This window comes from Nannobrachium achirus (genome assembly GCF_963921795.1).
Source record: "Nannobrachium achirus genome assembly, chromosome: 14".
Classification (NCBI taxonomy): Eukaryota; Metazoa; Chordata; class Actinopteri; order Myctophiformes; family Myctophidae; genus Nannobrachium; species Nannobrachium achirus.
The window spans coordinates 20,013,918-20,027,763 of record NC_137821.1 but is presented as its reverse complement, the minus strand read 5'-3'; the positions used below and the strand labels follow the sequence as shown (position 1 = coordinate 20,027,763).

General features: G+C 44.0%; 1 protein-coding gene across 1 annotated transcript; it reads left to right on the top strand.

Annotated features, from left to right (window-relative positions):
* Positions 1-5,602: 5,602 nt before the first annotated feature.
* On the top strand, positions 5,603-13,480 carry LOC308297877 (uncharacterized protein; the record flags this gene model as incomplete). Its single annotated transcript, XM_080741443.1, has 6 exons — positions 5,603-6,105; positions 6,764-7,037; positions 8,528-8,853; positions 11,435-11,896; positions 12,354-12,627; positions 13,082-13,480. The coding sequence occupies 6 exons, from the start codon at positions 5,603-5,605 to the stop codon at positions 13,478-13,480; spliced, it is 2,238 nt and encodes a 745-aa protein (XP_080597569.1).
* Positions 13,481-13,846: the final 366 nt, after the last annotated feature.

Below are 13,846 nucleotides of genomic sequence, written 5' to 3'. Positions count from 1 at the left end.
TCCCAGAGGATGAACCCTACTGACTTGGTGACCCATGACCTTTCATCTAGTGCCACCCACCATTAGGGCCAAAAATGTACACATCTCAAATCTAAAGGGTAGAGTGCCATGATAGCGCAGGATCACAAGTCATGCTCCCGGGACCCCCAAGCCCTTTCCTTTTGCGCCACCATCACGGCAAAATGTAAACTTACATGATATCCTATAAACTAAATGACAAGTTTGCTGGAAAATGCCTACTGGTTTTGGTGAGTCTGGTCCCACCTGTAGGCCAACATGCCCACTTCAGTCAGGACAACTGGAACTGCTTTTTTAATAGGGAGGGAGCATAATTACACCAATTAGGACGACTTCCAAATCCCTAGTATTACATAAAAGCAGATCCAAAACAACAGGTGGTATCCATGGCTGAAGAAGAGCTGTAGCTGCTATACAGGCAGTAGCAGCATCACAACAAGCAAGCAAATAAGCAATGCAAACCTATCCGCTTAAATGGGCCATTTCATCAGTAGTGTATTATGTAATTGGCTGAAAATGGAAGTGTGGAGCTGAAGCCGACGATCGATCGGCCGCCAGTAATTGCAGTGTTTCTTGACTGAACTTGTGCTGTGCCTGTTCCATGATGGTCATTTGTTCTCTGATTTAAAGACACTTTGGATATATGCTTTGTATCGCTTTTTAATTATGGGAATTCCCTTTATGTCACTTGAAACCTTTTGTGGTTCTAAGGGTCTTTGCATATTGAGTGTGATGCAATTTTGTATTGGTCAATCTGTTTTATCGCATCCGGGGGAAAAAAAAACAGGGATCCAACTGGGTTCGTTTTATAAAAATCATGCACCATCACACCCACTCAGGCAATTTAGTGCTGTAGGTGCAGAAGAGCTCATAGAGAAGTGTGGGTTCATTTTAAATGTTTGTCTGTTCTTTCTCCTTCCAAATAAAACAAAATGTGTGTGTAAGGGACTTGAGGTTGGTTCAACTCACTTTGATCTGGTTGGGTGTAAAGAGCAGCATGGCAGCAAGGGGTCTTTTAGCCAGAGCCATCTCTGTACTAATCTGAGTCCCCAGAAGTTCTTCTTTTATCTCTGCACAGAAAGGGATGCAGTGGTACAGTAGGAATTAATTTGATAGAGCTACGTTATAATCATATGTCTAGCCCCTTAGTTTGCCATCTAGATGCCAACAAACCACATAAGAAGAAACTGATTTCTGTTTGATTATCATGTATTTAGATCAGACATATGTACTTTTTAAAAAACGTTATCTTGGATTGTACTTACTCTGTATGTAAGCAACTTTTCTACTTTTTTAAAGGTTCACATCAGGCACATGCACACATACAGATCAAGTGTGATCCAACTGGGTTCGTTTTATAAAAATCATGCACCATCACACCCACTCAGGCAATTTAGTGCTGTAGGTGCGGAAGAGCTCATAGAGAAGTGTGGGTTCATTTTAAATGTTTGTCTGTTCTTTCTCCTTCCAAATAAAACAAAATGTGTGTGTAAGGGACTTGAGGTTGGTTCAACTCACTTTGATCTGGTTGGGTGTAAAGAGCAGCATGGCAGCAAGGGGTCTTTTAGCCAGAGCCATCTCTGTACTAATCTGAGTCCCCAGAAGTTCTTCTTTTATCTCTGCACAGAAAGGGATGCAGTGGTACAGTAGGAATTAATTTGATAGAGCTACGTTATAATCATATGTCTAGCCCCTTAGTTTGCCATCTAGATGCCAACAAACCACATAAGAAGAAACTGATTTCTGTTTGATTATCATGTATTTAGATCAGACATATGTACTTTTTAAAAAACGTTATCTTGGATTGTACTTACTCTGTATGTAAGCAACTTTTCTACTTTTTTAAAGGTTCACATCAGGCACATGCACACATACAGATCAAGTGTGCCTGAGCACTTGACTAATTGCCTTCATGGGAGAAAGTGCCCTTTTTATTTCTGTTGCTCTCATTCAATACAAAGGCTAGCTTAGGTCATCTTGGTTCCCTGTCTGGCTAACATGTTAGTCCATACTCCATACCTGGGGGATGTGCACACCCAAACTATCTGAAGACTGGAGATTTGGGATCGCATCAGACACTGGCAAAAATATAAACTAAACTGCTTAAATTTGGGAAAAGTAAAAAATCAGCTTCAATCATTTTCAGATCGAATAATACGGCCATGCATTTGTATAAATAGCCTACTGCAGATTGCTCGTTGTGTTGCTGTAGTGCTACAGTAGGTTGTTGCTGACACTGTTGAAAATGTTTTGAAATTAAATATGTTGTACTTTATTAACCAGACACTATTAATTAGTGCAATAAGTCTATACCTTAAGTCTTTTTACTATTTATATTAATAATATTATTTCTTCACTTAATAATGATTGCCACGCTCATCTTTATGCAGATGACACGATCATATATTGTGTGGCTGATCAGCCCAGCTTGCCACCAAGAACTTAAAACTTGCTTTTAATGCTCTCCAGGTTGCCCTGGTTGAGCTTAGGCTGCTTTTAAATGCAAGCAAAACCAAGTTCATGGTATTCACTAGGGCTGAAGCTACCACCAGTGACAATTTAGCCATTATTTCCGCGAGTGGCTCTTCTATCGAGAGTGTCTCAGAGTACAAATACCTGGGGATCTGGCTCGATGAGAAATTATCGTTTAAATTTCATATTGAAAATCTTATTACTAAACTGAGACAAAAGATCGGATTTCTTTATAGAAACAAAGCATGCTTTCCTGCATCCTGTAAAAAGTCTATTATTGAAGCTACTTTTCTCTCTGTTTTAGATTATGGAGACATTATATATAGGATTGCTTCTCCTTCAATTTTAAAGCGCCTTGACACTGTGTACCACTCAGCACTAAGATGGATCACTGGTGACAGCTATGGAACCCACCATTGTACACTATATGGGAACTCAGGTTTATCCTCCTTATCTGAGAGGCGTGATAAACACTGGTATCTTTTTATTTTTTAAAGCTCTCTCAGAATTGCTCCCCCCTTATATTTGTTCAATGCTGAATCTGGACCCTAGTCCCTATCAGATGCGCTCAAGCGACATTTTGACGCTCGAGGTTCCATTTGCTCATACAGAGCTTGGCAAGGCAGCATTTTCTATCAGTGCTCCACTTGCATGGAACAAGCTCCAAAAATCATTAAAAATAAAATATCTGCCGGCCTTAGGCCAATTTAAGATGATGGTTTCTAATACCTTTGTTCTAAACTGTATATGTTTTAATTAATTTAGCTTTTAGTTTCTTGAACTTTCTACAGTTTTCAAGTATTCTCTTTTTGATTATTTCAAATGATGTCTGTAAATGTATATATATATATATATGTTGTTGTTCATTGTTGTATCTCGGTTGCATTGTAAATGAGTGCTTGCTCTCAACTGTATTTCCGAGTATATTGATTGATTGATTGATTGATTGAAGGCTTTATTAGAAGTTTGCATAGGAAAATGTACAGTTTCATGACGGTACAGTTCACTGGTACAAGGTCTCCATGAAAAGACTAAGCTTATTTCAACAGGAAACCATTTAAGTATCTCATATAACATTGAATGACAGACAAATAGAACACAGTACTATGCAGTAGATATGTAAAGAAAAGAAAGAAAAAAAACAGTAAGTCTAAACAAACAGTAAGTATATACAAGGAAGGGGCAGGGGAGGGTAGGGTTGGGCTATAAATAAAGGTAACAAACAAATACCGGATATGTGTATGCCTTTAAGGGTGTGGTGCTTGCTATGCATTTACCATGAAGGAAAGTAATTTGCACCGCAAGCTCTCTCTCTGCTGGTGTTAACCAAAAACATATCAGTACAGCCAATGCAGCAACTGAATGGTGATGAGTGAGTGAGGTGTGAGGTGTTTTTTAGGGCATGGCAAAACTAACACATCCATCGCCTGCACATATCGTTCCCGTGTGAACTTGTTCGTTTCTGTTGATGGGCTTTTTGACAGGCTAATCTCAGTCAAAACAAAATGGGCTTATCTACTAACCATTACTATACGTAATATTTATTTTCTATAGGCTATTGTGTTTTTATTCAGTCGTAAGTATCAGTAGGCCTAGCAGTTAGTATCAAAACCTACGCCTCATGTCACGCTCCATATGGCCATTCATTTATTAGTGAATACATTTTCCCCATTGACTTGAATGGGGAAAATTAAAATGGTAAGACAGAATTCATTTGCAAGTGTAACTCACTTATCTGGGAATGCCCATATATGGGCATATTGTGTCAGTCTCATGATAACCAGTGTGTTGTTGCCGCGACGCAAGTCACACTTGCTAATGAATTCCGTCCTTATCCCTTTTATGCCCATATAATATGGAGATTTTATGCCCATATATAGAGATTGTGACCTCGTCCTCGTGTCTTACTAGTTTAATAAACAATTAATTAGTGTGTGTGTGTGTGTGTGTGTGTGTGTGTGTGTGTGTGTGTGTGTGTGTGTGTGTGTGTGTGTGTGTGTGTGTGTGTGTGTGTGTGTGTGTGCGCGCGTGCGTGTACACGATGTGCGCGTGTTTGTGTGTGCATCGGGATTGGGAAGTGCAGGGGCCATGATTGGGTAATCTACATTATAGGACACAAAAGATCTGTGCAGTCTTGGCCCTGCTCGAAACATGCATGGATCTGAACGGAAACGGTGGCCCCATCATAAGTAGGCTAAATGAGTTGCAACATATTTCCTTTCTGTGGTGATCTTTATGACAAAATGATGATGCATTACTTTGAGCAACAGAAACAAGGAGGAACGTGTTGTACAGTAGAGTAGTAGCCACACAGGGACTCTAAACAAACCTGGGAGGTCAGCGGCAGAAGGTCTGTATTACGTGCTAAGAAGAGGTACATTTTGATTGTCAGAGTTTGGATTTCTCAGTTATGTTTAGTCCAGTTGTTTTGTGTAATTTGCAAATTTTGTTTTTCGTGACACATTGGCCTGAAAATATTTTTTGCATCTCAGTTTATTCGATACTTGTGAAAAGTCCAGATGTGATTTAACGATTGTATGCAGAAATGGTTTGACTTAATTCAAGCCTTAGCCTCTAGAGTCTATGTGAAGCATTTTATACATGAATTTGAAAATGTCTTGCCAAAATGAGATAAATATGTTTTATTACATTATAAACGACTTTATATTAATATTTCTAACATTTTACGAGTTGAACCCCATTCTCATAACCGCTTTCTGGTCTGCACAGTCCGTTCAGGCTAATTATTTATTTTTTAATTATTTATTTTTGTATATTTATTCGTGTTTAAATGATTGTCGCGTTGAATAACCAAATAACAGTACATTATGGAGTTTCAAAGTCCTAAACTTAACAACTACTCAGGTGTGGTAGTACTTTTGTAAGTTCCAGTATGGTAGGACAAAATTCAGATTCTAGTTAAACAAGTGAGAACATAATATGAAGAAAACACATGTCACAACTCGACATGATGGCACAACACAAACTGCTTATCCTGTTTGATGAACTCTTGTCCATTTCCCTCCCAAGGTCTGAGCTATTATAGGCCCTATCGTACAAGGGCCTGTTCACAAATCACATCCCCTTCAGATCCGCACCGTAACCAATCCTGATGGCAAACAGCAGTTTCCCCAGTCCACTCCTTCCGAGCGCAGCACGACCTGCACCTCCGCCCATCCCACTTTCAGCACAGGTTGGCATCGGCATCCTGACCCTGGCGTTCGTCCTGGGTTTTCCCGGTAACCTGTTCGTGGTGTGGTCGGTGTGGTGCCGGGTGAAGAAGCGCTCGGTCACCTGTCTGCTGGTCCTCAACCTGGCCGTGGCGGACGCTTTCGTGCTGCTCAGCGCCCCGCTCTTCATACGCTACCTGTCGGGGTTGCCACTGCGAGGCTGGGAGTTTGGCTCGACCGTGTGCAAGCTGGTCCACTACCTGTCCAGTGTGAACATGTACGTGTCCATCTACCTGATCTGCCTGATGAGCGCAGACCGCTGTCTGGCTGTCTCGCGGCCCTTCCTGTCCCAGAGGATGCGCACGAAACGCTCACTGATGATCATCTTACTGATAGTTTGGCTGATGGCCTTCTTCCTGTCCCTGCCCATGCCCTTCTACCGCAAGTGAGCCATCGTGTGTTTGGTGTATCCCGTTCTCACTCTCAAGGCGTCACATTTTGCAGCTCTGTCAGTATAGCCATGAAACGTAAAGTTTTGACAGGACGGGATGCAATGGCAATGTCGCATGTTGACAAAACTAAGCCTAAACCGAAACCTAATCCTAACCCTAACCTCAAAAAAATATACCTAAAGCTAACATTAATCAATAACCTCACAAAAGATATGTGGAGAGTTTCCTCTGTGGAATTTGATCACGAGAGGTCGAGGGTACTAGCCAAGCATTGCTACCAAAGCCACTGAGGCACCTGTCCAGCACTTTGCTTTGTGTGGTATTTGAAGCTCCAATGCATGCCTTTTAGAATTTGTAGTCCTGTAGGGAGTGAAAATGACAGAGCAGCAATAACTGACGCCTATCTGTGAGAATGGTTTGTGTGTGTGTGTGTGTGTGTGTGTGTGTGTGTGTGTGTGTGTGTGTGTGTGTGTGTGTGTGTGTGTGTGTGTGTGTGTACCTATAACCTGCCTTATATGTACTGTACCGGTATATGAAACATAACAAGTTTAACATAATACCAACACATTACTGCTTGACTTCAAATAAAGTGAATCTTATCTGTATCCTGAATTTGTACTTAATTCTTACTGTTAATTGTTTTATTCACAGCGTGGTACAACCCTACATACATAAAAACTTCACTTTGAGACTCTGCAATCCGCACTGGGCCAATGACGGTCATCGTGTTTTCCAGTACCTGTTTGAGACGGTCATGTCTTTCCTGCTGCCCTTCACCATCATCACCGTCTGCTACTCCATCGTCATCTGCCGTCTCCGCAGTGCCATGTTCCAGCGCAAAGGGCGGGGCAACCGTCTCATCCTCCTCATCGTTGGTTCCTTCGCCCTGTTCTGGCTGCCTTACCACATCACCAACATCCTAGAGGTAATGTGTGTATTTGTCTTTGGAAAATATGCCTTCAGAAAATTGCTTGTTTACCGGCAAACAACAATGTCGTACAACACATTATTTAAAACAGATTTGAGCAATTAAAAAAACAACGAATGTAGTATTTGTGGAATCCATGTGAAAGTGGTAAAGTGTGAAAGTATACCTCACCAGCGCCCCTTTCTTTTGCTGACGATATGCTTGCCATCTCAAGCTTGTGTTGTCTTCTGACGATTGATTGTGTATTTACTATACTAGAAGCTCGGCCGCCCTTTGGGCGGCCGAGCGTCTAGTCGGCGCCCTGGCCAACTCGGGAACAATGTAAATAGGGGATGAATGCCCCGCCCTTTAATGCAAACCCCTTTATACCTGTTGTCATAGGATCTGTTTTGACCATCTGTGTCCATTTATGCCCATGGCTTGTGAGATGCGTCGGTTATCTCCATATATAGAGATTCAACACGTGCAAAGTACAGGAGTGATGTCAGAATGAGTCAGCAGAAGTGATGTCAGAATGCCCATATGCCCATATATGGAGATCTCTGTATCTGTGTCCCCTTTATGCCCATATACAGAGATTGCGTCCATTTTATGTCACAATGAGTCAGCGCTTGCGCCGATACATCCATTTATGCCCATATATGGAGATGTGCGGCCGAGCGTCTAGTCGGCGCCCTAGCCAACTCGGGAACAATGTAAATATGCCCATATATGGAGATCTCTGTAGGACCCGTTTTGACCATCTGTTTGCCTGTTTGTCTTTGAGTCAGCAGAAGTGATGTCAGAATGCCCATATGCCCATATATGGAGATCTCTGTATCTGTGTCCCCTTTATGCCCATATACGGACATTGCGTCCATTGTATGTCACAATGAGTCAGCGCTTGCGCCGATACGTCCATTTATGCCCATATATGGAGATGGGCGGCCGAGCGTCTAGTCGGCGCCCTGGCCAACTCGGGAACAATGTAAATATGCCCGTGTTGTCATAGGAGTGTGGGGTCATGTGGTGTACGTGATGTCAGAGCCTTTTATGAAGTAATGTCACAATGACATGATTTCCTCCGGAACAGCCTGATGTCAACAATCAGCTCCGCATAAGGAGATTCCGAACGTTTTGCGCCGTTTCGGAAAAAACGTGCGTCGGGTCGGGTCGAGGCCCGGCACTGCACTCCGCGCCACGGCGGAGAACGTGCGTGCCGAATCTGAAGCCGGTGGGACGAACGGTTCTCGAGATACGCGGATTACAGACACACACGCAGACACGCAGAGACTTCTCGCATTTATAGATAGATATTCTTCTATAGATTGAAGCCACAAATAACACTTTTAACCCTATTTACTTCCCCTGGGTTCTAGGTCCACTAGTATTAGTACATTTTCCTCTACACCAAATCTCTAGCAGGATCTAGGGTTCATCATGTGAGAAAGTATCCATATGTGGACAACAAAGCTGATATTGCGTGCTGTCCTTTTATCTTCATGCAGGTGGTGGGCCTTCTGAATGGCAGTGCCACGTTGATCAGTGCTGCTAAGACGTCCCGGCCCAACGTCACGGCCTTCGCCTACTTCAGCAGTGCCATCAACCCTGTGCTCTACGTGTTCGCCGGCAGCTCGCACATCCGTCAGGCGGGCCTCAGCTTCATGGGCCGGCTCTTCGAGGCGACCAACTCAGAATCTAGGAAATCTTCCATGGCCTTGCACGGGACGCGCACCACGAGCCGCAGCGGCTCCCTTCCGGACGAAGGCTCAGCGCTTCGCTCGCTGTCCACTAAGCTGGCAAAGCCGTTCCGGGCCAAACATACGGAAACAGGGCACAGCGTTGCTGACAGTCAGGGCGTCAGGGCTGATTATAAGGACGGTTCTGAGCTTAAGACATTGGCTAGCATGGACGACCAATGCTAAGGAGGTTGTTATATTGACATGACTCTGACACACTGGAAACAGTGGGCCCCTGAAAACACTGGGGAGCATTTATTTTCATTTTTGATACATTGATTTATATTATATTCTATATATATAGAATATTTTACATTTACATTTATTGAATGAAGGGCCAAATACATAATAATACTTTTTTATTACATTTAAGGCTCAATATGTTTTGAGCCAATCTAATGCCCAAAATGTTTAGGTGCCCACTAGAAATGTATCTAGTTCCTGTATCTTACATTTGTATCGTACGATACGAAAACTGTGTGTATTATCATACAGCAGCAGACCAACAACCTTTCACTCTTTGGAACATGCAGCAAGTGTGATGTACAGTCTGTGTGAGATTGTATGTGAGCCCTATGGTCTTTGTATCTAGCTGGAAGCTTGGCTTGTCTCCCAGACCTAGTGCACGCCTGAAATTCGCCGTAAAATGTCATGAGTGAGTATGTCCATGCAGAACGCAAATATTATGCACCTATATTGCAACATAATTGTTATTCAGAACGAGGTTGATTAATATTTTGTGTTTATTCTATTCTATCACATTTGATTGTTTATTTGTCATGCTTACAGAGTTTAAAGACCATAAGAGTCTGGTAATTTGGAATCTCAATAGCCAAAGCCTAGCAAGCTAGCTGCTTAGTGCATTGTGAGCTTGGCAGCTTATATCGGCTATTTGTGGCAATAACACATGCAGCATGCAACCAAGTATGAATTAGGCATAACTGGATCTGGCTCTACGAGACCTAATGTTGTAGCCAGCTTCATTCTCACTGAGGTAACGCGACTGGACAGAATGACACATTTATTCTTTTACTGTTTACGGAGGGCTAGTTGCCTGTTGGCCTATTGACCTCAGGCAATAGGCCAAGTAAGTAAACATAGTAGTAAACAACCAACTTCCGTAATCCAGAAATGAACTGGTTTCCGGAAGAGGGCGGTTTACGAGGCTAACCAATGCAGCCCTGTTGATGTGAATGGGAGCATGTGAGCACCGATTGTGCTCTCTGTAGCTCCTCCTGTAGATGGTGAGTGCTCATAGAAGAGCTGCCCCCTAGTGGCCATAATCTGTGTAAACAATTGACTATTTATGCAATGTCTACAAATTGATTGATTTGTGTCAAATACGAGAAAGTTGGACCACTGGTCTGCTGTGGAACGCGACGCACACACACACACACACACACACACACACACACACACCCACACACACACACACACACACACACACACACACACACACACACACACACACACACACACACACACACACACACACACACACACACACACACACACACACACTATCGAGCTACACACGCACACACACACACGCGCACACACACACACACACACACACACACACACACACACACACGCCCTCCAATTATAGTACCGTAGATGTTTGCCTTATGTGCTGTTGTTTCAGTATTATCCTGTATATCTTTCTTTTTCAGTAGGCCTAAATAAATAAATATGAAATGGGATTCGAAATGTTTTCATTCGTACTTGCCTCTATATTTTCTCACCGTCAGCTCTCTCTCTCTCTCTCTCTCTCTCTCTCTCTCTCTTTTTTTTTTTAACTGGCAGCAGCCTTTTAGACTGCACCATTCAAAGGGGTGTTCTAAACCCAACCAAACATACAATAAATAACCCCCACAAGTATATTAAAAAGTCACCATGAACTACTTTTATAGCCTTATAGGCCTAATGATTCCTTCTTCACACTACAACATAATTAGAAATGACAAAAGCACATAATAACCCCCCTCTCTGCTATCCTGATATGGTCCAGCCCAATCAAACTGGGGGCAGAACCTTCTTATTATAACTCTATCAGAACAGCAACTATATAAATGGTACATGTTAAGCATTCAATTATCAACTTAACATTACAATTATAACACATTGCACTTTCTCTTAAAGATGCATTACACTTCCCATCATGACAACACCCCCCAAAAAAAAGTCTGTGTCACACACACACACACACACACACACACACACACACACACACACAGACACACACACACACACACACACACACACACACACACACACACACACACACACACAGGCTCACACCATTTATATTTAATCACATTTGGGCTGGATTTGGCGTGTGATGTCTGAACAGGGCCTCCTAGACTGGTCTACCAGTTTTTAAATATCTAGAGTTTAGCGTAGCCTTATGGTCAATGAGATCAAATTCAGGTTCTACAAATGTGAGAAGTTGAGAGACAAATGTTTTATGAAGAAAACACTGCATGACACAACCGACAACCCATCATGATTGCACAAGACCTTCAAACTGCTTCACCTATCCTGTTTGCTGTTTGGACAACTGTCTTTTCCCTGCCAAGTTGACGGTCTGAGGCTGAGCTGTTGTTATATTCCACAAATCATCAGATCTGCACCATAACCTTGAATGGCAAACACCAGTTTCCCTGGCGGCTCCAGTCCACCTGCGGCCTCGCCTCCACCCATCTCGGTTTCAGCGCAGGTTGGCATCGGCATCCTGACCCTGTCGTTCGTCCTGGGTTTTCCCGGTAACCTGTTCGTGGTGTGGTCGGTGTGGTTCCGGGTCAAGAAGCGCTCGGTCACCTGTCTGCTGGTCCTCAACCTGGCCGTGGCGGACGCTTTCGTGCTGCTCAGCGCCCCGCTGTTCCTGCGCTACCTGTCCGGCGGGCTGCGAGGCTGGGAGTTTGGCTCGGCCGTGTGCAAGCTGGTCCACTACCTGTGCAGTGTGAACATGTACGTGTCCATCTACCTGATCTGCCTGATGAGCGCAGACCGCTGTCTGGCCGTCACGCGGCCGTTCGTGTCCCAGACTATGCGCACAAAACGCTCACTGGTGGTTATCTTACTCATGGTTTGGCTGATGGCCTTCGTCCTGTCCCTGCCCATGCCCTTCTACCGCAGGTGAGGCATTGTGTGTTTGCGTGTGTGGGGGAAAAATCTTTATCCTACTCATAAATGTGGTCATGCTCACCTATGTGACTTGCTGCATGCAGGTGGTTGGATGGGTGAGTGTTTGTTTGATCAACACAACACTCATCCACCCACTCACCTCTCTGACCAAGTCAGAGAGAGAGAGAGGGAGAGAGAGAGAGAGAGAGAGAGAGAGAGAGAGAGAGAGAGAGAGAGAGAGAGAGAGAGAATTTGGTGATACTTCTACTTTACTTCATTTGCTTATTTGGTCAGGACAATATAGGCCTGTTAATAAAGTTTTGCTGGTGTAATACTGTACATGATTAGGTAGGCCTGCCTTATACTGTCAACATGCCAGATTTAGCGAATGATAGTACCCAAAAACATGACCAGACAATCACAACATAACAACAAGCGTGTGTGTTATTGTCCTTTGTTTTATTCACAGCGTGGTGCAACCGTACCTACACAAAAACATCACCGTGAGCCTCTGTGATCAGTACTGGACCAGCACGGGACATCGGGTTTTCCAGTACCTGTTTGAGACGGTCATGGCTTTCCTGCTGCCCTTCACCATCATCACCGTCTGCTACTCCTTCGTCATCTGCCGTCTCCGCAGTGCCATGTTCCAGCGCAAAGGGCGGGGCAACCGCCTCATCCTCCTCATCATCGGTACCTTCGCCCTGTTCTGGCTGCCTTACCACATAATCAATATCATGGAGGTATTGTGTGTATAAAGCCACCTCACCTAATGTCATTCATGTCGTGCAGCAAATAGGGTTTTATTGTTTTGTAAAGATTTGTTTTACGCTCTTCTGCCTTTATTGATATTGTTGATAGTTTGTGAAGATAGACAGGAAAGTGGGAGAGAGAGGGAGAGAGACATGCAGCAATTAAGGTCGTCGGGAACTAGCCTGGCGTTGCTCATACTAATTCTCACTGCGTATCGGATATTAGTCTGGAATTTTCATTTCCAAGGGGTGGGTTAAAAAAATGGCTCTGGACACGATTGGTTAGACCAGACCAATGCTGGGTCCTGATTGGTTCCTCCAAATTTTGGGGGAGAGGAAATGGATTTTTGCCTAGGCGGATTGGTCTGGTTCCAGGCTAGTCGGGAATGGGACTTGTTTTTATTACACAGCTGAAATTGTGTGTTGACTGTGCTCTTGTCTCCAGGTGGTGGGCCTTCTGCATGGCAGTACCACGTTGGTCGTTGCAGCTGAGACGGCCCGGCCCAACGCCACAGCCTTCGCCTACTTCAGCAGTGCCATCAACCCCGTGCTCTACGTGTTCGCCGGCAGCTCGCACATCCGACAGGCGGGCCTCAGCTTCATGGCCCGGCTCTTCGAGGTGACCAACTCAGAATCTAGGAGCGCTTCGATGGCCTCGCGCGGGACACGCACCGCCAGCCGCAGCGCTTCCGTCGCAGACGAAGGATCTGCACTTCGCTCGCTGTCCACCATGCTGGGGAAGCCGTTCAGGGCCAAGCACAAAGAAGTGGGACTTAGCAGAGCTGACAGTCAGGGCGCCGAGGCCAAGGCTGGTTCTGAATTAATGAACATGGCTTCCATTTAGGGGCTACAGTAGAGTATATGTGTTTCAAGTACCAAAACATGTGTTGCAGCCAGGCCTGGAATTTCGTCATTTTAGGGGCAAGGCCACTTGGCCTTTGGTGTTGTCAATTTTTGGAGGGCATAGAGGCCAAAATGCCAGGGCAGGAAGGCCATAAAATAAAACAAGATTTTAGTCCATTGAAAGAATTTGTTGAATTCATGATAACCTAATCTGCAGTGAAATAGATAAATGATGATATTTACAATCTGATGCATGCTCGGCCGGTCGGCCCTGCACCAATCAAAGTCACTGGATTGGTTTAAAGATGGGGACTTGGGGAGTTAGGAGTTAGGATTTCAGAATCTCAACAAAAGACACTGGTGTCTA